The 26,618-nt window shown below is 40.4% G+C and overlaps 1 protein-coding gene across 1 annotated transcript in view; it reads right to left on the bottom strand.

Annotated features, from left to right (window-relative positions):
• SVEP1 (sushi, von Willebrand factor type A, EGF and pentraxin domain containing 1) overlaps positions 1 to 18,216 on the bottom strand; it is a gene marked incomplete at its 5' end in the record, with an annotated part of 184,195 nt that extends 165,979 nt beyond the window's left edge. Inside the window, one exon of the mRNA XM_082656871.1 lies at positions 18,164 to 18,216. Coding sequence (XP_082512997.1) covers positions 18,164 to 18,216 — 53 coding nt within the window. The remainder of the gene's footprint in view (positions 1 to 18,163) is intronic.
• Between the last annotated feature and the right edge of the window lie 8,402 nt (positions 18,217 to 26,618).

Below are 26,618 nucleotides of genomic sequence, written 5' to 3'. Positions count from 1 at the left end.
TTATTTCACCAAACCTATACCGAGCTTCTGTTATATACCAAGCATTGTGCTAGGGATTTTTAATCGTACTACTTGATGATACAACAGAAACATTCACTAAAAACAAACAAGCAAAAAGTAAAACAATGACAAAAGTACAGCTGGAAAGAGTATTCTGCAGTAACTGAGCTTTCCTATTTATATTGTGATATCAAATCAATTACATTTAATATGTCTTATTTAAGCATTTACTCAGGCTTTCTAGATTGAAATTCTAGAATGAAAAAACAATGTTGGCTTGAGTAACATTTGGGCTATTTTTTACAGTCTAGCCAAATCAGAAAAGAACCAGAGGGTCAGAAAAGAACTTAATCTCAGATTTATGGTCACAGAATTTCTCCACCCACGTACATGCTTTAGTTATTAAACACAGACACAAAACATTCTGAAGTGGACCCACTGGAACAGTACATCAAATTGGGAAATGGTGTGCACGGGAGTTGATGAGTAGCAGACTTAATCCAGACTGTAAAAAAAACAACAGAATAAACATGCAAAAGACCAAACAGTCTTCCAATAATGCCAAATTCCACCATCCATTCTAGAAACATGCCAGGAATAAAGAAAATCTGGAGAGCAAAAAGTGAAGTCATGGGAATCCAAATGACAATGAAAGAGGGCTAAATGACATGTCACTCAAACTGCTAATTGACAACAAAATAAAAATTCAAATTTATGATTAATATTGTTATCAATCAATTTATAAAATGATTTCAGCTAACATGTTAAATGTCTATACAGTATGACCGAGTAGCAGCCCATAAAGTCAAAGGTATTAGGGAGTCTGTTCATGTGCTTCACATCAAGTGGTCAAAGGAGAAAGTAACCTCAAATGATACTTGGGTATCAGTTTATGGTTTTACAAATGACTTAGGCAAAGAATACAGGGGCACTTACTTAATATGACAGAAAGAGCTACTGTAAACCAATGGGCAAAAACATGCTTGAAACAGTCTCATTAAATTTAATAACAAAGCTAGACTGTCCCATCACTTCTATGTGGAAAGTCTAGCTAATATGATGAGGCAAGGAATGGAAATGAATAATCCAAAAATTTCAGATGAAACAGAATTAAATAAAAAGGAAATATTGAGAGATGTTGAGAAAGAGGTGTGCACGAGGGTAAATGTTTTAATTGCAAAGTTCTGTAGCGACAACTGACTGGTAATATTTAAAAGTTCAACTGGATAAACTTGAAGGGTAATTTCAGAATTTTATTGTATGGGGAAATTCTCAATATGAAGCTTTAAAAATAAAACTTAAAAACATACTTTTACTACATATTTATACATAATTATATATGTACTCACACATAGAAAAAAAGAGTACAAAACAAAAACTAAAATAGTTATATTTTTCTGTTTCACCTAAAACTATGAATTGGTCTCTTATTTACATAACAAGGAAAAGAAGCAAAAATTATTTTTAGAGAAACGCATGCAAATCCCTCCTCACACTGATGGGATTCCTCTGGATACCTGTGTATAGTCCTACCTCTATTCTCTACACACTGGGAAAAAAATTCTCCTCTCTCAGAGCTCTTTGTGCCTGAGTCCAAATTTCCAGGAGACAGAATATAAATGATCCATCTCAACTACTGGATCACCACCCTCAGTCCATCCAGAATGGGACAACCTCTATAGGTGGGCAAAGGATTGAGGAGGACGATGGGTATGGTTCTTGGGGAAAATGGTTGTTGATTGACATGGACCACAGAAGAAATGAGCTACAATAGAAAGGAAGAATTTAATGCTATGCCTAGACTTATCCAGCAGAAAAACTGCTTTGGACACTTAACAGGTCAAACTGTTCTTCCAAAAAAGCACCAAATGTTAGGAAACATGGTGTATAGACTAGAAGAATTCAAGTGTAAAAATATAACTGAGAAAGTAGAAACACATTATTTTTTTTCCTTTGTATTTATTATTATTATTTTTTAACATCTTTATTGGAGTATAATTGCTTTACAATGGTGTGTTAGTTTCCGCTTTATAACAAAGTGAATCAGTTATACATATACATATGTTCCCATATCTCTTCCCTCTTGCGTCTCCCTCCCTTCCACCCTCCCTATCCCGCCCCTCTAGGCGGTCACAAAGCACCGAGCTGATCTCCCTGTGCTATGCGGCTGCTTCCCACTAGCTATCTGTTTGACATTTGGTAGAGAAACACATTATTGATGATTCAAAGCTGTCAGGAAAGAAACTATGTCTTCTTACCAGGTATTTCAATAGTAACTATGAAGGAAAAGTTTAGCTGGAGTTTAGAATATACAAGACACAGAGAATCTAACCATTATATTGTAAATATTTGGGATTCAGGAACAACACAATTTTTCAAAAAGCCAGATGCATTTCAAATCAAGTGTACTGATACATGGGAGATTCAAAGAGGGTGGAGGTTGAGTGGAGGTTCTCAGTTCATGAACTTATTGCGTATGTTATAATTATCCTAAATTTATCAAAAACCACATTTAATTGTGACATTTATTAGCATTCCAAATGAATGACATTTGGAAGTTCATTTTGTTTTCCTTTTGTTTCCTTTGTTTTGTTTTGTATTTTAGTTTCTATGAATGACTATATTAATTCCATTATAGGGCAACAGATTCTGTGTATCATGTTTTTTAAAAAAACTGAAATTAGACCCCAAACAATTTAGGGTTGAGTTTGCATAGATTAGAAGACTTATTATATGTATATACTTAAATTATCAATCAATGACTGTAGTAATATTTACATCCATCATCATTCAAACATGCTGATTTTTAAAATTACTATAATACAGTCTCTAGTGAATTAAACAATTCTTATCATTTAAATACATGCTTACACCTAGAACAGTGACAGTGTTCCCTACATATGCACTGGATATATAAATGAATCTAGTTCATTACCTAAGGTACTTGAAGAAAGATGTTTCTAAGCATTGGGGATCACGGAGCCGATTGCTAAAGTGAGATTTTCTTATCTGAAGAAAATACTAAAATAGTCATAATGGAGATATTTTTCTTTTGTGAAATGGAATGGCATATAAAAAAATGGGAATGTTATGATGCAGGGGAACACTGAGTATCCCAGATCAGGATAAACTGAATTTAGTTGGAAGACCAAGTTTTATACTGAGGTTTGGCATGTACATTTATAGACTTAAGTTTACACTGTATGACATTTTGAGACATGGACAAGAAGTACCTGGGACTAAAAAATAGTAACTTTGCTTGAGTCACATTTTCATTTCAACAAAAGATGTGAGGCTGAGTGCTGACCTTGGATTAGAGGAAATGAAAAGCTCAGAAAAGTAGATAAATAAAGAGGACAGAGGCAGATGTGTTGCAAACAGGAGATACAATCTCCCACTGCTTCAGTGGCTTGGTCTCTGCAAGGATTGGTGGAGACATCTGTTAAGATACACGAGGTGGGAGACGCTGGCCAGTGTAATTAAATTGTATAAAAATGGTATAAACAACAAGGTCCTACTGTATAGCACAGGGAACTGTATTCCATGTCCTGTAATAAACCATAATGGAAAAGAATATGAAAAGAAGGTATAGATATCTATAACTGAATCACTTCGCTGTACAGCAGAAATTAATACAACATTGTAAATCAACTACACTTCAATAAAATAAATTTTTTAAAAATGGCATCTGAGAGGCAATTCCCTGTACTGAGTGGGGGTGAAGGGGATGGGGGCTAAAGATCATCACTTGGGATTATCAGATGCTTCAGAGAGTGTCCACTCAAATGACATTCCGCAAATGTTCGCTCCTCTTAGCCCTGTGCCTGTTCTGCTTGGTCTTCTGCGTGGGCATCCACATACTCAAGTCCTCCTCACAGCTGCCCTCTCTGCCTCAAGTCTCTGCAATGAACTTCATTGCTGAGTATGTATCAGTGGGTCTTGCCCTTACTGGATCCTCTAACAGAGGCAGTATTACACAGTGGTTAAAAGTTTAGACTTTGGCCCAGACTGCCTGGATCTGAAATCCAGTACACCTTGACCTATCAGCAGTGCCACTCTGGTCAAGTTACTTACGTTCTCTGTGCCTCAGTTTCCTCATCTGTACTCGGGAAATAATAACAACCTGAGGACACTTTTCTGTTGCAAGGGTTTAATGAATTCATATAGGGGGAGTGCTTAGTGTGGGACCTGACAAGTAGCAATTACTCACTACCGTTAGTCGTAAAAGAAACTTTTAACGTGTTGCTAGGATACATCCATCAAGTAGGTAAACCAATGACAGTGAAACCCATATTTCATTTGAAGCGGTGAATGAAAATAAGTCATCATATTTGTGAAGCCTGACAAGCTACATCAGGGGATTAGGGAAAATTATGACTCTATAACCAAAACCTGTACAACTCCACCTGAGCCGAGAAGGGGGTGATGATGCCCCAGGTAGAGGGAAAAAAAAGAACCACTTGAACCTGTCCTGTTATGAGGATGCCACTACAGAAGTGGTTAAAGGGCAGTGCTGACAGTGATATGGAGAGAAGACATGAATTTAAAACCTCAGATGCCTGCACGTTCTCTTTTGAACTCATTGGATGGTCTCTTCTAGAGGTGCTGTGGGGTTTGCCTCCTGGACCAGATTTAGGGAAAAAAGGTAAGAATTCACGCCTAAGATGCTACTCAGCACTTTCTATTTCTCCCCTGGGAAAGTGGTCTAAAGGGTGAATTTGCTAAAATTATTATAACCTCTCATTTAAGAAGCCAAGCATTCATTGGATATTCCTTTAAGAAGATGTCATAGCCATCCTTGCTTTAGTTAGAAATCATAGAAGCATAATACTATCTCTGATATACTAAAGTTAAAAATACTGAATACTAAGGTTATAATAAATATCATTTCTAGGTCCTTCAGAAGATATAAAGTCAAATAAGATGTGGTCTCTGTCCTTAACAAGCAGAGGGTAGACAGACATCACCCAGACAACAAGTGCTACCAAAGAGTATGTACCATGTTTCCCTGTAATTTCCCAATCTAATTAGATAACTCCCTCCAGTATTTCCCCACATTTGGGAAAATATCAAATAGGTGAACACAGATGACTCTGCAAAATGTCTGAAAAGAACTGTACTGCCGGGACTTCAGCTACCTCTGCCTCCTAGGTTCCGATACTGGGCCTCATACCTTGAAACCACAGGAGAAACAGGAAATTTCAAAAGAGGAAGAAGTGAAAGGTGATAGAGAAAAAGTCATTGGTACTTCCTGTGTTTGTGGACTAACCATCTCTGGCCCATGTTCAGATCCCACTTCCGGCAGTACACCCAGTAACTTCTCCCTATGCCAGTTGTCTGCTTAGCAGGCAATAAAGTGACGCAAGCCCAGTTATTTTCCTTGTTCTCCTTCCCCTATGGAAAAGTCACGCACCCTTGCTTTGCCAAACGTTGGCAGGGCAGGCTGTTCCTCTGAGGCCTCTTTCTGCCCGCAACACCCGACCCTGTCAATAACGCCCCGTCCCATATCCCAGCATCTGTATCTCTTTGTCTGAGGGCTTCCTTTGGAGACCACTCTATTCACCGGCAGGGGAGGTGAGAGCGGCAGAGAATTAATGCTCTCCAGAGAGAGGCCCTCAACAGTGACTGATGAGAGTAGGTCTATAAATGCCCCCAGATCCCTCTCTGCTGTGTTCACTCAAAGGCTTGAATTCCACCCCGGCTCCTACTGGGATTAAGCACAAATTACCTTTCCTGTAACTGCTGGTTCCCTTCCTGGCTCACATCCTGACTCTCCTAGCAATGTTTACTAGGTTTGTTTACCTCCCAAACAAGCTACTTGCACTCGAATCCTCATCTCAGTTCCGCTTCAGGCAGAACCCAAACGGAGACACTGGCTCTGTCTCTGGCTTGCATTGTCTCCATTCAGTCGGCACAGGAGCAAATCAAGGCTTCTGCCCAAGTAAATTTCCAACCAGTACAGAGAATGCTGGTCTCCCCTTCACTTAGCTGCTGGAAGGGGAAAGTCCTCTAGGAGGGCCAGGAGAGATCAGCCTTCCAGTAGGAACTCTGCTCTCCCCAAAGGCAAAGATCCCCAATGCCTGCTCTGTTTCTGGGTCTCAGTTTTTCCCTCGCTTCTCCGCCCTCTGACGGGATAAACGAGACCAGGGTGCTAGGCGGAGGCTGAGGGAAATGGCTGATCGTGTAGGGCCTGCTCTGCGCAGCATCCAACCATTTCCTCTGAGGGAACGCATCAAAGTTGTTGGTGGCGCTCTTTAAAATGTGGAATATTCAGCGCTCATTAGTTTAAGCCACAGGTCCCAGTGCCAAATCTGAGACCACAGTGAAAGTCCTACATCACGCCCTGCTGCCGATGAGTACTTAAAATGCAGATTTTTACTACCGATTAGCTACAAATAGCCTAAACTTTGGTATCTTTATTGCTAGAAACTTCCAACAATAACTGCCTGAAATCACCACTTTGGGAGCAACATTTAAAAGCCAAGCATGCATATTTTGAAGGAAATTGTGACTAAAAAGAGAGAAGTCTTGGCTAGAAACAGTACTGTGAAAAACACAAACAAGCAAATAAAAATTGCTTAACTTCTTTCTAAGTCCACTGCAGATTCATCTGGAAAGGTAACGCCTATAAAATAGGATCAAGACAATGAGGCCTTATTTGCAGATACAACTTGATTGGTGTAGGTCAAAATGAGTGAGCCAAGTTGACAGAGGTACCATTATCAAAATACACTATCAAACAACACAGCTGACTGTGCCTGAACCCTCTCCACCAACAACAGCAGGCAAATAGGCTGCCTGTTTCCGCCCAGGACAAAAACCACACACACAAAACAAAGTGAACCCTGAGAGCTAGAGAAGAATGGATTGTGGAAAATGGGTCCTTTGAGGCAATTTTTTCATTTACATGTGATGATATTAATGGGTTAGAGAATACCTTTCTGCTATGAGAATGTCTTTGATCAGTGAGAGTAAGAGGGACTGACAGGGCAGTGGGTCAGCATCCCTCCTCCAGGTGCGACAAGCCAAAGGAAGGCCACGTTCCCTAGCCTCTCAGCAAGGTGATGGAGTCAGTTGTTTCCACCATCTGCAGCCTCAATGCTCTACTCTGCGTCACACTGTGGCCAGCCATCAGGGCTCCTCTCCTGAGTGAATATCCACAGGGAGCTTGCCAAGTGGTGAGACAACCACTGTCATCTGCGTGCAGATTTTTATGTGAGTTTGGATCCTGAAGACGCAAGGTGACACTAGGAGGGAGGAAAGGGACAGCTGGAGGGCATAACAGGGTCTGTAGGGTCGGTGCTTTCAACCCAGGACAATTCTCCAGTCCTGATGGACTCCGTACAACAGCATTTGGCATTCGGGAAAAAAAAAAAAGATTGGAATTGTTTCACTTCGATTTCCTGATGATCAGCTAAAGCATTATTTTATTTCTTAAAGCAGAGCTGTTTCGTGGGATAGTATACAAAGTTCGCATGACAATTTAGATAAAAGCTGAGATTCAAAAGGATTTTATACTTCAGACCGACCGCTTCAGGCTATGCCTCCAGATGCCCCAAAGGCATGTCTTCAATCATCTGTACCCAGGTGAGCAATGATATTTCACTTCCTAGTAAGTAATACATGTTCGTTATAAATAGTTTTTCAAAAGCAGAAGAAATGGATTTATTTAAACAGGTAAATATACTGCCTATAGACAACTACTGTTAATATTTTGACATTTTTCTTCTCAGTTGTTTTCCTGAGTGCATAATTTTATGAAATTGGACTTTTATATATACAGTTTTATACAGTGATGGTAAACACACAGAGAGTTTTGGCTCATTTCATATGTTATTTGGCCAATCTACGATGTCATTAAATAATCTTTAAAGACATGATTTTACTGAATATATTCACTGTGGATGTGTTTTTATTCTGTTAACCTTGCAAGTTGGTTGTTGCTGCCTCTAGTTTCTGGGTGGAGTGTCAGCCATCAGAGTTACCCTCTGGTCCCCTGACACCCCCATTCTCACCCTGCCCCTGGGGAGGAAGGCTTCCTCATCTCCTCCCTCTCCCCTTTTCTTTGGCCTTGGGCTGCCAGTCTGTAGTTTACAGAGGTAGGCTCCATGTGCCCAGCACTGCCTGTTCCAGGGGATGCAAGTCAATCTAATTTAGAGATTCAGTATTAGGTTGCTGTGCACCTAAGCCTGCATTAAGCAGGAGATGCGGGCATGCTTGATTCTCCACCTGACTTCTCTGTTGTATTATAATTCAACTGATTTAGAACTCGGGAGAGGTGAAGAAAGGTGTCATTTATTAAGCCCTCCCAAACCATAGCCAATTGTTTCTAAAGTCCTATTCCAAGGAATGCTGGGATGAACATCCTTTTACAGGAATCTTTGTGTGTTTCTTGAATTATTTCTTATGAGAAGCTCCTTGGTGGGTAATTTAGTTTTACGATTTATACTTTTAAGACTGCAAACATACTGACAATTTACCACATTGCTCTGGAAACATGCTACCGATTTTAAATACACAGATGTATTGTGAATGCTCTTCATTACGAGAAAGGAGGCTGTTAAGAGGAAGACCTTGAAGATAGAAGAAAGAAGGAGAAATATTCAGTAGAAGGTATTCCTGGGCTGAGGGAAGAGACCATTACTCTAATAAAGGTGAGGAAGTGTGGTTAAATAGAGATGCATACAAGTTTAGAGGTGGAACTAGTGGAAATTTGAGAGAGTTCATATCTGAGAAAATTAGAAGTGTATGTATTTTAACCATATACACATATATACATTTTAAATATCACCTTTGAAAACTTATAAAACTATACTTTACATTAGCAACCAGTATATCCTATAACTAGGTGCAGTAGGATGGGCATTAAACGACGACGGCTACCAGGAGCGTTTCAGAGGGAATTAAGAAAATAGTGCATCGAACTCACGTACCTCAAAATATATTTTATACACCCTAGCGATAACTTACAACTGGAAAAATATCCAACTTGGACTCTACTTAGTAAATGACTAAGTAAATTTACTAAGTAAACGAATTTTACTCTGTAAATGATTCAATCTTGTAATAAGCCCTGCTAAGAACTTAAAAATGTTTTTCTCTATTACTCTTGTAGGAAGTTTTGTCCTTAATTTTGAATGACATCTATTCACACAAAACAAGGTAGCCATCACGATTTCAACATATGTCGCAACTAGACTCAGCTCCTCAAGTTTATAGTTTTCGGGTTCACTGCAACTAGGAAAGAAAGAATGCTCTGAATTTGAAACATTGTTATTGCTTGACACTTTACACAAATAAAACGCAACTGGTTGAATGACCTAATGACAAAGGCAGACAGCAAAGAAGATGAATATTTAAAAAATCTTTTCATCAAGATTGATAAGAAAATGCACGTACTAATGCACTGCGTATTTCAGTTCCTTCTCACTATCATTCATTTCAAATGAAGTGCTGTAACAACATTCATGGGCTACAACATCTCCCAGAATGTTTCCTATCCACAATTGGCCTCCAAACCAAAGCAGGTTACTGCATGTAAGCAGATTCTATGCCAGAAATACATTCTTCATATGGCCGGGGGAGATTCAGAGAATAGTGTTAAAAACCTACGGGAAAGGCAGAGATAATACAGAACAGGAAATTCCTTTTAATGTAGAAGTCTCTTAACCTGACAGCTTCCTCTGAAAAGCCAAAGAAGAACCATGTTTTCCTGAGAAAGGTTCATTTGGATTTACTAACTGACAACAAAATATTGATTATATTTTGTGGGATGCATTTTTCCCCCCGTCTCTCTCAGTATAATCTTTTATTTGGGAGTGAATGCCATATTATTTAGAAGCTTCTAGGAAACTAACATAGGAAGTTTCTGTTGCCAAAATTTAAATAGATTGCTCAGGAACTTTGATAGTTTTTCTAAAACAAAAAGCATGATCTAAAGGTATTTTTTAGTTAGGCGAGGCCTGACTCTTCCATCTTGAGCTGGGCCATTTGAGGAAGAAACGAAATGGGATTTCCAGATATTTCTCTGGTTAGACATACACTCTTCCTGACACACTGGTTTGGTAAAGACCACTCATCACTTCCTCAGTATCCACACTCTCCTTCCTCTTCAGTAACAAAACTCTGTAAAGCTAAGGATGGGATTGAGACCAAGTCCCCCTCGGTGAGATCTACGTGGAAGTATTGTGTGAATTGCTACAGAGTCTTCTTAAGTAGCAATATGACTGTCTTTATCCTTTCTTGCCTCCTGGAATGAGCCCCTGATGGTAGGAGCTCCAACAGCTATCTTGGACCATGAGGTGACCTGAAGATGATAGAACAGAGGTCTGAAAGAGAGGACTCTGGGTCCCTGAAGACATCAGACAGCTGCCATATTAGCTCTGACTTTTCTACTCAAGACTTAATTTGAGAGAGACACAACTGTTTATCATGTTTAAGCTAGTGGTACTTTAGATTTTTCTACTACATCCAGCTAAATTTAATCTCAGCTAATATTGGGTTAAAAAGGAAGCTTAGAGGACAAACTAGAAGGGATTATACCATCTCAGGCTCTGCCAGTGATTGGTCCCTGTTAGAGTGTGGAACACAATCAAGGATCACAAAATGGAATTCTAAGTGCCAGGTGGGGATGCTGAGGAGAGAAATCACACCCAGAATTGTTACACACCCCAATCTGTCAAGAGTAAGCCCCACATGGACATATACACACTACCAAATGGTAAAATAGATAGCTAGTGGGAAGCAGCCACAAAGCACAGGGAGATCAGCTCGGTCTGTCTAGACCACCTAGAGGGGTGGGATAGGGAGGGTGGGAGGAAGATGCAAGAGGGAGGAGATATGGGGATATATGTATATGTATGGCTGATTCACTTTGTTGTAGGGTAGAAACTGGCACACCACTGTAAAGCAATTACACTCCAATAAAGATGTTAAAAAAAAAAAAGAGTAAGCCCCAAACTCAGATTTTTAAAAAGTGCTATCTCCTGATTTTAAAATGCTTGCCAAAATTAAAACATACATTAAATATACATGTGTATTTTAAAATACACACACACACACACACACACACACATATATATATATATATATATATACCTGCACACACACACATAGGCCATATATATATCACACACATTAAGGGCCAATTGAAAAGCACCCACAGAATGACTATGGCCTTAAAGCCATGGTTTTTGTCTTCTGGGTTAAATTGGCATTATATCTTACGTAACACTTTAGAAGCTCTGGAGATGGGATTTCCTTCTTCTCTCTGGCTTTTGATACAACTCAACAAATGGAGGTAATACGTAAGATGTGGGTGGGGTGAGGGGTGGTGGGGAGGAGAAAGACCAGATGACAAAACGGACACTGGATTGACTCTACCTTCGGCATTCATTCAGCCCCGTGAGTACCATTTAGTTACCTAACCTCTCCTAGTATCCAGGCCTTTTCTGTAAAACTGATTCTGTAAAATCATAACATGAAAGCGCTTCATAAATTACAGATCACTTTACAAATGAAAGGTGTATCTCGTCAAGAATGAATACATTTAATAATTCTACTTCATGGTCACTGTTAAGAGAAATCCTCTCTAGCACATTGTACCAAGAGGACACTGGGGAAGGCTTTCCTATCCTCTGACCACAGAAGTGAAGTAGGACAGAGCAGTCTGCCCTTCCTCTGTGTTTCAGCATTCAGTCTTTGACCAAGTACCCTCATGATGCATTCCAACCAAACACCATATAATACTGGCAGCCAACAGTGATAAGTGTCTTTAACAGTAGCATACTGCACCCTCTTAATACATATCACAGTGTCCTGTATGCTGGGCATAACAAAACTAATAAATAAAATACACAGATACCAGACTAAGAAGAAATTAGAATTCAATATCTGACAATTATTTGCTCTCTCTCCAAATAAATTTCAGTACCATCTTTGCCTGGGAAATATACGAGAGGTCTGGATCTATTTTATGCACTGAGGATTCATTCATTCCTTCATTCCTCATTCACCCTTCTAAAGTACAGATGGGATTACCAAAGAAGTTCCTACAGAAGACCAAGGCAACAGGAGAATTGTTTTAAAGTTTAAGAAGCACAAAAGAGAGAACACTTCCAGAGCTGTATTTAGCAAGATCATCTTTCCAGCATCAAAAAAGAACTTAGCTCCTTCAACGGTGAGTAATTCTTGACATCTAAATCATGCTCTGAGTTTGGAACAGCTGAATCCACTGCAGATTGTATGACTCCCCTCTACCTCTTCCAATAGGGAAGGAGAACCCAAACTTTGCTTATTCCTTCAGCATCTGGGCCATCAGAAAGACTGCTTCATAGGCTATTATTGGTTCATCGTATAGAAATAAAATAGCCTTAATTTTATTCATCAGGGTTTTAATCTGGTGGCATCTCACACAACTCCAGGTTTTATCAGAACACTTAAAAGGTAAAGGTGTGAACGTGTAGCAGCGTGGACACATAATGACGACGCCCTTCCCTGGAAGCTAGGAAGAGTCTCCGCCTGTCTATTTCCAGTCTTCGGGCCACACCTAAAGCTCAGATTTTTGGCAAGGCAGCACGTTCCCCACCATCAGATCATATTTCTGGAACTCTGGAACAATAAAGAAAGCAGCAGTTTTTTCCAACGGAAGCTCCATGCTATGTTTGTGTAAGAGCTATTTAGCAAAAGTGAAGTGGGATGAGGGGCTCTGATTTTATTATGATGTGAAATGCTTAGGAGTTGAAGAGTTTTGAATTCATAGAGGGGCCAGTCCAAAATATGCACTTTAGGAAAGGCAATTTATAACTACATGTCAGGGAGAAAAACCAAAAGAAAGGTCACTGTGAAACAGTCATCTCTTGGAAAGGAAAAGCTGAAGAGCTTTTCGTTTGTTTTGTCAAAGGCTTTCATGTAATTAAGTTCAAGGTGCTAAATCTTTCCCCCAATCTATCGATTGTGTCTCTGGAGGGAACTGTACTAACTACAGATTTCACTGCTTTTGCCCTATACTCTTTGATGACGTCAGGGATGGTGCCCCAAAAGAAAACATCTACATTGAAGTTCATCCATTCAAATAAAGTGTGTCTGTGCATACACTCCCCCCATCAAGTGGTACAATTCTGACACCCTATAAAAAATGAAGCAATACTGTTACCCTTTTTGTTTAGTCGATCATATGTGCTGAGTAGATAACAGCAAATTTCATGTTGGTAAAGGAAATTCTCTATCTTGAAATTTTACATAAGAGGAGAAGATGTCTGAATTGGGAGGGGTAGCCATGTACTTTCAAGTGTGTATCTATGTGTTTGCATATTTGTCTGCCTGTGTTTGTGGCTGCAGACAGCTGTGCGGTCATTCAGTGTCAAATGGAAAAGGTTTGAAAAACTCATTTTTCTGGGGAAAATAATGAATAACCTCAAAAATGTCCCCATGATTTTCAATTTCACGTAAAGGCCAGATCACAATCAGTTCCAATATTACCATTCTATGCACACATGGGAATCTGATGAACTGTTTCATCTCCCTGAAGAAATGTCTAAATTTCCAAACAGAACCACACAGTTTATCATTTTCAAACTAATCCTGTGATAAAACAGGCTTGCTTGATCTCTTTGCCAAAATTCACATTCAAACTTCTACTAATACCATTTCTAAACACCAGTCATCTTCTACCAATTTTCTCCATAAATATCATATTCTAATTATACCTAAGCATACTCATCAGAGGCTTGGCAATGTTACAATAAAGACATGTAGGTTTCCAGGTTAGACAGGAACTGAGTCCAGCTGACCCTCTGCTGTACCTTCTCGTAACCCAACCAAAATGAGAAAAGGAAAATAAAGTCAAGGGAAAGTTCAGTTAAAACAAACTTTTGAGAAATTTATGCTTGTTAGATTACAAACGGATCCAGACTGAAGAAAGGCACTGGGACCCCTATTGGCAATTCCACTTTCCAAGACAGGATGTAGTATTTGGAAGGAGAAAGCTGAAGACAGAGCAGGTCTTGAGGAAAGCAGTTCATGCTCAACTCATTACCCATTGAACTGATTTGGATCAACAGTACTGAGAGGCCCTGGGCAGACCTGGCCAAGCCAAACAGAGGAGCTGGTCTATGGCAAGTTTTTCCCTGATGCAGAGGGGTTCTTCCCTGATGGAGTGGGCAGTGACATGAGGAATAAGGCCAGCCTTTGGGACCTCATGAGAACTCGGAGTGGAGGCCAACAGAGGACTGAGTCTACAAAGCTGAACCCTGCCTGGCGTAACTACTTCAATCAAGAGAGGACATCTTTAGGGAGTTCTTCTGTGTCTTAAAGGCAAAAGCCTTTCAAACTTCATAGGAAAGGGGAAAAAAAGCACAAATTAAAAGTAGATTCAACAGATTGATAAAATGGTAGATGCTAGCATCATAAACAAAATTCAAAGGCAAGTGAAACACAGAGAAAAAATACTTGCCGCAGACTTGGCAGCAGGAGGGTTAATATCATTAAGATTTAAACTGCATTTACAAATCACTAAGAAAAAGAAGCACCCTCAAATGAAAGATGGATAATAATCCCCAAATATTTTAAGAGGTATTCAAAAAAAGAGCTATATATGGCCAACAGTACATGAAAAAAGTGTTCAGCCTCACTAATGAGGAAAAACAATATAAAATGGGATTCTAGGGACTTCCCTGGTGGCACAGTGGTTAAGAATCCTCCTGCCAATGCAGGGGACACAGGTTCGCTCCTGGTCTAGGAAGATCCCACATGCTGCAGAGCAACTAAGCCCCTGCGCCACAACTACTGAGCCTGCACTCTAGAGCCCACGAGCCACAACTACTGAGTCCGTGTGACACAATTACTGAAGCCCGCGTGCCTAGAGCCCGTGCTCTGCAACAAGAGAAGCCACTGCAACAAGAAGCCCGCGCACAGCAATGAAGAGTAGCCCCTGCTCACCGCAACTACAGAAAAGCTCACACGCAGCAACGAAGACCCAACGCAGCAAAAAAAAAAAAAAAAAAAAAAAGGGATTCTCCTTTTCACATATAAATTAGGGGTGTCATGTTCAAATGATACTAACCTGTGTTGGCTGTGTCCTATATACGGACCCAGGCACTACATGTAGGAGTGCAATTTGGTACCCATTTTCTACAGAGCCACTTGGCACACGTATCAAAGGCCTTAAAAAACAGGCATCCTCTTTGAAGGAATAATACCTACCACTTCAGAAATTTGTATTAGGGAAATTATTAGAAATATGATAGTATTGTTTGTAACAGCCTAAATATACAATAATAGGTAATTACATGATAAAAATAAAAGCACATCCTGTAATGGAATACTGTGTGACCATGAAAAATGACAAAGTAGAAGTGTGTTTCTTATTATGAAAAGAAGACTGCAAAATATGATGGAAAAGTCAAGTTAAAAAAGAGAACATACAATACAATCCTTTTTTGAGTAAACATTATTTATGCATGATATATGTACACATATGAAAACACACCTACTACCTTGACAACTGCAAAAAGAAGGATATGTACCAAAATATTACAGTGTATTTACAGAAATTTTTTCTGATTATTTTATCTTCTACAATAAACACTATCAGTAAAATAAAATGTATTCTTAAAAAACGAATCAAAGAGACTTGGACAGGAATTCAGATACAGAAGTCATGTTTAAAAAAACCAACGTTTCTCTACATCAAGAATAATTGTCTAACAGCTCATACTACTCAATAACAAAAAAACAAACAACCCAATCGAAAAATGGGAATAAGACCTAAATACATGGACTATTACTCAGCCATAAAAAAGAATGAAATAATGCCATTTGCAGCAACATGGATGGACCTAGAGATTATCATGCTAAGCGAAGTAAGTCACAAAGAGAAAGACAAATACCGTGTGACATCACTTATACGTGGAATCTAAAATACAACACAAATGAACGTATCTATGAAACAGAAACAGTCTCACAGACATAGAGAACAGACTGCGGTTGCCAAGGGGGAGGGGGAGTGGGGAAGGGAAGGATTGGGAGTTTGCAATTAGCAAATGCAAACTAGTATATACAGGATGGATAAACAACAAGGTCCTACTGTATAGCACAGGGAACTATATTCAATATCTTGTGATAAACCATAATGCAAAAAATATGAAAAAGGATATATATGTATAACTAAGTCACTTTGCTGTACAGCAGAAATTAACACAACACTGTAAATTGACTATACTTCAATAAAATTTTTTAAATTTTTAAAAAGTAAAAGAGGAATAATTGTTTGAAATTTAATTTGAAAAGATGCTATTCATGATAGCAGTATTGAATAGAATACATTTAGGTCTAAATTTGAAAAATATATGCAGGACTTAATTACTAGAAATCTATGACTTTACTGAAGGATACAAAAAGAACTGGTTATAAATGGACATACCATATTTTTGACTTGGAAGGACTATTATTATAAAATGTAAATAATCCCCAATTTAATTCTATATTTTCTATATTGAAATCAAAATCCTGGCTGGTTTCATTTCGAATATGTGAAAGTGAATTAAAAATTCATATTAAGTAATAAATATATAAAAACTGATTTAAAGAGAAAAGGTAAGAAAAAGGAGAATTTGCACTACCAGATATTTAAATATATTGTAAGGTTATAATAATTAAATCACTTTTTGAAAGCTTAAAAATAATAGATAGATAATAGGATAGACTATCCTATCATCCAGGATAATAAAAAATTCATAGAAAGCCAGGAGGAGATCAAATACCCATAAGCTTTTAGTGTATGATAAAAGTGGCATTCAATTAAATTGGAAAAGGATGAATGGCTAGTAAACAAATGATGCTGGGACGATTGGTTAACTATTTATTAAAAAATAAAGTTAGACATCTTTGTCATACCATACACTAAAACAAGCTCCTGACAGATTAAACTGTTAGATGGGAAAATATTTCTCTGATTTGGGAAATGAGAAAGCCATTCTAAGAACATAAGCAAATGTAGGATCTTAAAGACAAAGTTTGATGGATTTGGCTATATACAAATTTAAATCATCCATCTAACAACACTGTGATAAAGAAAAGTAAAAGGCAGTGAACTGGAGAAACATTTGCAGCATGTATAAAAAAGAGTTACCAGTCTTACTATGTAAAGAGCTTTTACAAATCATTAAAATAAACTAACAAACACGTACCATAATTGCAAAATGGGCAAAAATTATGACCCGGTAATTATCAAAGGAAAAATACAAATGCCCAGTAAATGTATCAGAAAATGTTCATTCCCCAGTAAAACTAAAACAATTGAATTTGCTAAAATGATACCTCTATTCACCTACCAAATTGGCAAAGACATTAAAAATATGAGCACATGTTATTGGTGACCATGTGGCAAACTTACTGCTGTGATAACTCTGCTGGTGGGAATGTTAATCTATACAAGCCTCCAAGGGAGAACTGGAAATATGTATCAAGTAGTTTACAAATGTGCGTATCTTTAATTCAGCAACTTTACAGAAATTCTTCCTACAGAAGTAATCAAAGGGGTCCATAAATATTTGTGTTTACCATGACAATAAAAACCTAAGTGTCCAACAACTGGTGACAGGTAAAACAGATCATAGTTATATGCACCCATTAGACTAGTATGCAACTTAGGTAGGTATATAATAACTATATTATATTACATATATAATGATGTAGATCATTTCATGATATAACAAATGAAAAATGTAGACTACAAAAGAGCAAGACACCAGTTTGGTTTAAAGTATGTGCAGATGTGCATACTGGGCAAATGTTCAACAACATGTAAACAGTGGCTTTATAAGGGTGATGGGATCAGAGGCTTCGTTCCCCCACCCCCTTTTCCTCCTCTGATTTCATTCATTTCACAAAAATTGGCTTGCTATCATGTGTCTGACATTTCTGTATGCTCCAAATTTTCTTCAACTGAACATGTGTCACGTTGTAATTAGAAAAAGTTAAATTTTGGAAAAGTAAAAGTCCAGCATCTTAAACTGACTTCCTCTACCAGGTGCTAAAAATCTTGTAAAAGACTCAGAGCAACGAAATTCATATTGAAAGCATAAAGTCACGTACCAGAGAATTGGCGAAATGCTCAGGTCACTTCACCTCTTACCTTTAGAGACACTTCATAAAACATACTCACCTGTTCCAGTTTGGCCACGGTTTGTCCCTACGAGCGTGAATTGTGAAGGGCATCTCAAGGACCTCTTCCTAAGAGGGTCCTCAAAGACCACTTAATAAGGAGCCTGACATCTTCCTAAGCCTTTAAAATCCATCATCCCAAGGGACCCCACCCACCAACAATAGAAGGGTAGGTATGATTCTGACTTTGGGGATGGGGACGCTTGACTCAGGGTGCTGTGGCTTGCCCTAGGCTGAGCCGGGCTTCGAGCCGGAGAGGCAGCGGTGGGTGGGCAGGGCCGGGGCGCGGGCTGGGGCCGGGGCCGGGAGGGGCGGGCACCTTACCGCGGCTTGCTGGAAGGCGCCCTTGGTGTAGGTGCCGCCACCGCGGTAGGTGATGGCCGGGATCTCGCGGCTGAGCAGCGCGCACTTGTGCTGGTGCGCGCGGCGGGAGGAGATGTAATCGACGCGCGGCACCACGTTGTTCTTGGACGAGAAGGTCACGATGGCCACGCGCGTGGCCGTGGGCACCACGGGGAAGTCGGACAGCAGCTTACGGACGAACTTGAGCTCGCTGAGGAAGTTGGCTTGGCCCACGCTGGACGACTCGTCCACCAGGAACACGAGCTCCAGGCGCTCGCTGAGCTCCCGCAGCCGCCGCACGCGTCGCCGGAAAGCCTGGCCCAGCCGCTCCACTTTGCTCTCCTCCGCCGCCGCGTCCTCGCCGGGCGCGGGCGGAGCGGGCAGCCGCCCCGGGGTCTCGGGCGCGGCCTCGGGGAAGAGGCGGAAGCTGAAATTGCGCGACGGGGACAGCTGCTGAAAGGTCGCCCAGCCCGAAACGAGCGCCAGACCCCAGCAACAAAAGGCCAGGCGCGCCCACATTGCGCTGGAGACGGAGCGGCCGCCCGGGGCGCAGGCGTCGGCCCGGCGCGGAGAGATGCTCAGCCGCCCGGCTCGCTGAGGGGCGTGCGCGGCGCGGGGCTCGGGGCACGGGACGGCGGCCGCGAGCCTCAGCGCCCTCTCATCTGACACTGGGGACACAGTCCAACCTCCTCCGGCCGCCCGGGGACAAGGGATGGAACGGCGCGCGCTCGCTACCCCTCTCGCTCTCGTCTTTTCTCTCCCCTCTCTCCTCCTCCTCGCTCCCCCTGAAGCCTATAAAATGTTTGAAGGAAAGGGGGCAGTCAAGAAAAATCTCCCGCTTCCCTCCTTCTCTCCCTCCTATCTCTGTCTCTCTCTCTCCCCTCTCCTTCCTCTATCTCTGCCTCTATCTCTCTCCTCCCCCTTCTCATTCTCCTCCCGAGTTCAAGCCAAAGACTCTCGGAGATTCCATGACACCAGAACCCCACGTCTGTCAGGCTGTCAACATTCCCGCAGCAAGCGCACTAGCGCCGAAGCCCTGATTGATCCCATATGTCTGGCAGGAGCTGCAGAGGAATTCACTGGAGATGGATCCAGATACCGAGAGTGCCACAGTAATTGGAAACACTTCGTAGAGGAAACACACACGGACTGGCCAGGGAGTTGAAAGCATCCTTTGAAAATTGCTTGCTCACCTTTTGTGTCTCTTTTTCCCTCTCCGGTTCCTCAAAGCCCTCACCAAGTGGATGTTTATTTGACTTTCCTGGTGGGGCTTTCTGGTTGTGTGAGTGTGTCCTCTTGAGGGTCGCCTCAGATCACACCATATAAGGGTTGCATCTACCCCTATGCAGCCCATAGGGATGATTCGTCATGGTGCTGCATTCATGCATTTATTTATTCATCCATTTGGTCACTCCTTCATTCAGTCAACAAATAGTTTTGAGCACCTATTGTGTGCCAGGACACCTGGAATATAAGGAGGAACACAAATTGATATAGATCTTGTCCCCGAGGAACTTATAGGGTAACAAGTGACGTGACCATTAACCAGATATTTCACAAATAATGTATATAATTACAGCTGACCATGCTAAGGCTATGAAGGAGATCTTAGGCAGATAGATTTGACCTTAGAAGACCAGGGAAGCATTTGCGGAGGACATAAAGTTTGAGCTGAAATCTGATGATGAACAAGGGTCCCTTTTCCCCAGTCCTCTTTCATGTGCCCGGTGGTCTGTTTCAACAGGTGAGACCCATAGAGGGCTATTTCCTTGGCTTTGAATGGTACCTGGCACATAGCTACTTTGAAACACAAGTTGCCACCTGGGGGTAGTTTTTCCAAAACAAAACCCCGAAAGGGATGGTGCAAGTGCAAAGAAGGAGTAAACTTTGCATAAGAGGTGGAGTAAACTTTGTAAAAATGATTCTAGCTAGGAGTCAGGAGCCCGGTGTAGATATGCCTCTGCAATTATATAAATCCTCTGAACCAAGACACTTCCAACTCTTGGCTTCAATTTCCACATCTGTTTCATGATGGAATTCAATGATCTCAGAGTTTCCTTTGTCTCTAATATTAGATGATTTAATTCCATCTATATTTAGTGAAATACCTTCACAGTATATTGGTTGAAATGTTAGGGCTCTTGGAGTCTGTTTGCCCAGAATGAAGTCTTGGCTCTGCCATTCAGTAGTGGTATGACCTTGACATTAGTTTGCTCATCTGTAAAATGGAGTAATAATAATAGCATATTAAAGGTTATTGTGAGGATATAATCATAAAAGCAAAGTTCTTAGGCTAGTGCTTAGACTATAGCATGTACTCTACAAATGCTGGTTGCTATTATTGCCACATTTAACCATAAATACTCTTCAAATCCTCATTTTTCTAGGATTTTTCTATTTGACCATCTACCATGCTAGAATATTAGATACTGAGGATTTAAAGCTGAATAAGACTCAGTTCCAGTCTTCCAGAAGTTCAAAGGATATCAGAAGAGAACACAGACTTGCAAACAATTACAGAGCAGTAGGATGATTGCAAGGATGGAGAGAGCAAGAAGAGAAAGTTCTCGATCTTCCCCGGGAACAAGCAAGACCTCATTTGAGCTGAGACTTTAAAAAAAGAGACAGTCTGTCCAAATTTCATCTACTCGGTGTTATTTCGAACACATCATTAAGAGCTAACATTTTAGGACCTTTATGTGCCAGGCACTGTGGCAGCCACTATGTGTATTTGCTCATATGCTCCCAAAGAAACCCAGGGATGTAGACGATTGCTTTAGGACTTTCTGGTTGCAAGCAACAGGCACCCAACTTCTCCTTGCTGTAAACAAGAAGGGATTGCTTTGCTCAGTAACTAAACTGGACAAAAGGTAGTGGTGGACTGGTCTCAAAAAGCCTTGGAAAAGGAAATCAAGAACTACGTAAGTCTTCCATTTTTCTCTCTCTTCTGCTTCTCTTTGCATGTTGGATTAAGTTTCTGTCTTTGGATTTATGACCTGAGAAGGAAAGACTCTTCCCCCTAAGCTCAAGTTAAAAAAAAAAATCAAGAAAAACCACCACCCCCATGACCCTAAAGAAAGACTCCACTAAAGCAAGCATGGGGTATATGCCCATTCCTTAGCCCAGCACTGTGATGAAGGGGATGGGCCATTATAATTGTCCTAACTTAGGTCATATGCTCACTGTGGCAGAGACTCCTAGTCACCTACCTACCATATCTGGTCTCCCCTTCTTGAATAGCTATAGAGCTCTTGAGTTTTAGCTGGGCACAAAGGTACCCAAAATAAAGATTACATATCCCAGCCTCCCTTACAGATGAATACGGCCGTGATGCTAGAATCTGGGTAATGACATATAAATCCTGGTTCTGTGTGGCAGCTTCGAGAAAACCTCTTTAAAAGACAGCTGCTTCTTTTGTTGGTTGTCTCCTTTCTTCCCTTATTCCATTTTCTGCCTGGAACATGAATATGGTGTCAGACCTCTAGCAGCCATCTTGGATCATGAGAATAATGGTCACATTATAGCAACAGCTGAGTAGTAATCTAGAACGAGCCTGGGTTCCTGCAGACTTCACAGAGGAAAACCACCACAGTCATCTCAGATTGCCTATCTACCCCTTTTAATTGAGTTTTCCTGTTACATTCAGCTGAACTTGATCCTGCATAATAAACTCAAACCTGTAGCCATGGAAGCTATCCTCTCAATATATGCTTTCATAAATGCTACGGCAGAGAAAAGAGGACATACATAGTGAGTTACTCACTACCCCCAAAAGTGACACACATCACTTCTGCTTCATTTCATTGTCCAAAAAAAGATGCATGGCCATGTCCAATTCCAAAGGTTGGGAAGTACAATCCTACCATAGTCCTAGAAAGCAGAAAGTAGAAATATTTAGTGAACAGAGCAAATAATGACCATATTGAGTCACCTGAATTGGGAAGACAGTTGAGTTCAAAAAGCAAAGTGGAGACAAAACCCTGGGAAGCTTAGTCTGCCCTAAAATTGAGGAGGTTCCTATAGGAAAGTTATAAATCAATTTCTGCAAGGACTTTCTGATCTTTAGTTTGGGATAGTAAATTCACCTGATGCCTGCTGTATCACATATAACCGTGATGAATTACGTAGCAGTGGTTGACTCTAGCAGGAGTTTGTAATTGAGAAGCTATGGACATTTGATTAAATTCTTCTTTTCTACATTTTTCATCCCATGAAAAATGTTCCAGAAGCAACCTAAAGGTACTGAAATGACACCATGGAGCCAGACTGAGAAAAAACTACCTGGGATTCATCTCATGACATAAAGACTTACGTGGAAAAAAAAAAAAAAAAAAAACAAAACGTGTGTTGGTGGTGTAAGGGATGGGGCATGCCTTATATTTTTCTCACCACCTGCACCCTGATCAACAAGAAAGTGAACCTCAATCCCTGTCTATCCAATGGGACTTGTGTAAAGGACACCCACCTTCACCCCACCCTTCACTGCAACCACCTTCCTACATTAAAGCAGGTGCTGTAAAAAGACAGGACAGATTGTAGGGGGGAGAGATAGAAGGGGAAGTGAGGAAGAAAGAAGAGAGTGGTGCCGGCAAAGGTCCTTCTGAGATGTCAAGAATCAAGTCCCGTAAATGGAAGCAGAGGCAGGAGAAGTTTCAGTTTCCATGCATGTTGGGCACAGTATCTTGTTTTGTTTTAAAATCTATCACACAGTGTTAGTGAATCACAGCAACAGGCAGTAGGGACAGTAGGAAGATGCCACCTTGTGACTGTATTTTATAAGACTATCAGTTGTGAATTTAACAAAGACATTCTCCCCTGCACAGATTGTTTCTTTAAGTAGAAGTACCTGAAGATGGAGTTCACGATGAAAAAGTCTTAGCAGTGGACACTGTAAACAATTAAAAAGCAGTAAACATAAGAAAATGTTCTAACGCTAGATACAGATAAAGGTTTTAAATACATATCATTTTATGTGTCTCATTTAATCCTGCCATAAATCCTGAAATATAGTGGGTACTCCATTTTTATGGGTGAAGAAATAAAGCTATATGAGGTAGCCATAAAGTCTGGAAATAAAAATGGTTTATTGCTATTACATTTCAATGCATGGTGTGTTTAACGTGTTGTCCCTTGCTAGCAGCGCAAGCTTGCAGTGAAGGTGGCAATTAACACATCATGTGTGTCCGTCCCTGCATTTGTATGTACAGTGCACTGCCTCAGGTAATTTTGGTCTCTGATTTCTGTGGACAAAACCTGAGCCTTTAACAAGCCCCAGAGGAAGGAATCAAGGGAGTTCAGAGCTGGCAGCTTCCTTCACACAACCATGTCAGCCAAACCAGTTTTGGAAATTATCCAACCAGTCCCTCACCTTCTGGCTTAATGGGTGGTGAGTGTGCCAGCCTGTTGGAACCACTCCTGGTACCCTTCCCCTAGCCTGTCATATGCTGGCATTAACTGGTTACATGATAAAATACATCTTTTCAGACACGTTACTTCAGAGAAAAATGGTCCCAAGACACGTGCTTTCCACAGGTCACACCACACCATCACCTTTGCCCTGTGTTTGGGTGGCTGAAGTTCAGTGTGGCTTGTCTTGATGACCTGTGGACCCAGCACTGCCTCTACTGTTTGCCTCCCCTTTTACATAAGAAGTAGCTTGGTCTCAGTCTTTGGCATTCTTATCCAGGACATCTGAGCTCCCTGGCCACATTTCCAAACAACAACTGGGATTATCCTCAGCTAAAGTTTGTAGGATTTAACATCTTGAACTGGTGAAAGGCACGTGGATTGAGAATTTTTCATGTGGTACTGAGAAGTACCCCCAGTTTCTAGAACGCTCTTTGAGCTGCCTATTATGTCCGCAGTGACCATTTCCTTTACCTCTTCAGAAACAGTCATCCACAAAACAGTGTGCCCAGAACATTGCCTGTGTTCTTGAATTTATGAACCAGCCTTCCAAAGGTGCTCTCTTCCAGGACACGCATTGAAGGACTCTTAGATTCACTGACAGGACCAGCCCTCATGTCCACTTAGAAGTGCAGCATAGTGTGTTCATCTTTCATCATCTTCAACCTGTAAAAAATAAAATAGCATCATTTATGTTTCTAGATATTATTTGTGATTTTCACCATAATTCTTGAGGTTGCTCTGCTAAAAACAAATAATAATAATGATAAAAGTTTTTAAAAGGCATATTCTTTTTATCTTTTCTTTCTCCCACCAGTGTGTGGAATACAAAGAGATCAGTAAAGATAATTTCCTGTTGACAAATTATGACACCACCACTCCCATCTGGAGGCAGCTATAACTATAGTTACTTTATAAAATTTATTTTTAAATTATCATGCAGTAAAATTAACTTTTTGTGGGTGTACAGCTCCATGAATTCAAACACATATACAGATTCATGTAACCACACCCACAATCAGGCAGCAGAACAGTTCCATCACTCCAAAAAACTCCCTTTGCAGTTACACCCTGCCCTCACTCCTAATCCCTGGCAACCCACTGATCTGTTCTTCATCACTATAGTTTTGTCTTTTCAAGAATCATATAAATGGAATCATACAGTATGTAATTTTCTGAGACTAGCTTTTTTCACTCAGCAAAAGAACTTTGAAATTCATCTAAGTTTGTGTACAGGTGTTTATATGAAGTTAAATTTTTACTGACTTAGAATAAATACCCAGGGATAGGATTACTATATCATATGGTAAAGTATGTTTAATGTTTTAAGAAACTGCACAAATGTTTTTCAGAGTGGTGCATGTACCATTGCTCATTCACAATAGAAATGTATCAGTTCTAGTGGTTCTGCATCCCATCCAGCACCCGGTACTGCGTGTATGTGTGTGTGTGTGTGTGTGTGTGTGTGTGTGTGTGTACACATATAATTGTATGGGTACATATATATAATATATATATAATATATATAATTCTAGATTGATAGTCCTCTTTCTCTGTCATCTTGAGTCCACTATTGAGCCCATTCAGCAAATTTTAAATTTCAATTATATTTTTCAGTTCTACAATTTTAATTTGATTCTTCTTTATATCTTCTATTTGTTGGAAGAACATTTCTATTTTTCCATTTGTTCAAGGGAGTTTATAATTGCTTGTTGAAGCATTTGTATGATAGCTGCTTTGTGATATAATTCCAATATCTGTCAGCTGGCATTGTCTTTTCCCATAAAAGCTGTGATTTCTTTTTTTTCTTGGATGGCAAATTGAATTGTTTCCAGAGTATTTTGAATATCATGTTATGAAATTCTGAGTCTTATTTAAGTCCTATAGAAAGAATTGATTTTTTTTTTTTTTTTGAGCTGGCAGTTCTGTGGGATCTGGCTCCAGTGTTAGTTCAGATTTCAAAGTTTTTGCAATGCTATTAAGATTTTTCCTGTGTGTGAGGCCCCAGCGGTCAATCTGGGATCTGGGGGGTGTTCTCTTTTATAGTTCAGCGGCTAACTGAGCTCAGATGCCTGCATGGGCAGCTCAGAAACTCCAAAGCCATCTGTTCCTCCTGATCTCCCCCATGACACGCCACTTTTCTGGGGGTTCCCCTTTTCAGTCCTTTGCCCCGAAAAACTGAGACTTTAGTTGCCTCACTCTCCTGCTTACTTCTGTGACTATGTTTTGCATTTGGGCCAAATGGTAGGAGGACAGTGAGGTTCTGCCCCATCCTCCTGAGTTTACAAATCCACTGATAAGAGAGGAAGCTTCTTCCTCCAAGTTTTGGGTCCTGATGTTGCTTTGCAGCCTCTGCCATCACTGCTGCTGCCAAGACATTGCCTGAGATTTGGGAAATATTGTACAAAAACAGGGAGAGGAAAAACAAACACATACACTCTCTCTTTCCCACTCTTCTGCACCTATGCCTACCTATGGGCTTCAGACTCTTGCACGGAGTCCCAGAGGATCCTAGAAGGGGAAGAAAATGGTAAACTCACTGCTGGTTCAGTGGTACTTTAAATTCTGGTCTTCTTCCCCAAGCTACCTGCTACTGTTAACTTTCTGAGTCCTCAAATAGTGGCTCCACGCACCCTATAGATTTTATAGTTGTCATTAGACAGGGTGGAATGTATTTACACTTTCTTACTTAGAACTAGTACCATCAC

The sequence above is a fragment of the Grampus griseus genome (genome assembly GCF_964374135.1).
Source record: "Grampus griseus genome assembly, chromosome: 6".
In the NCBI taxonomy this organism is placed as follows: Eukaryota; Metazoa; Chordata; class Mammalia; order Artiodactyla; family Delphinidae; genus Grampus; species Grampus griseus.
Note: the sequence above shows the minus strand (reverse complement) of the source record. Positions and strands in the feature narration are given on the sequence as shown.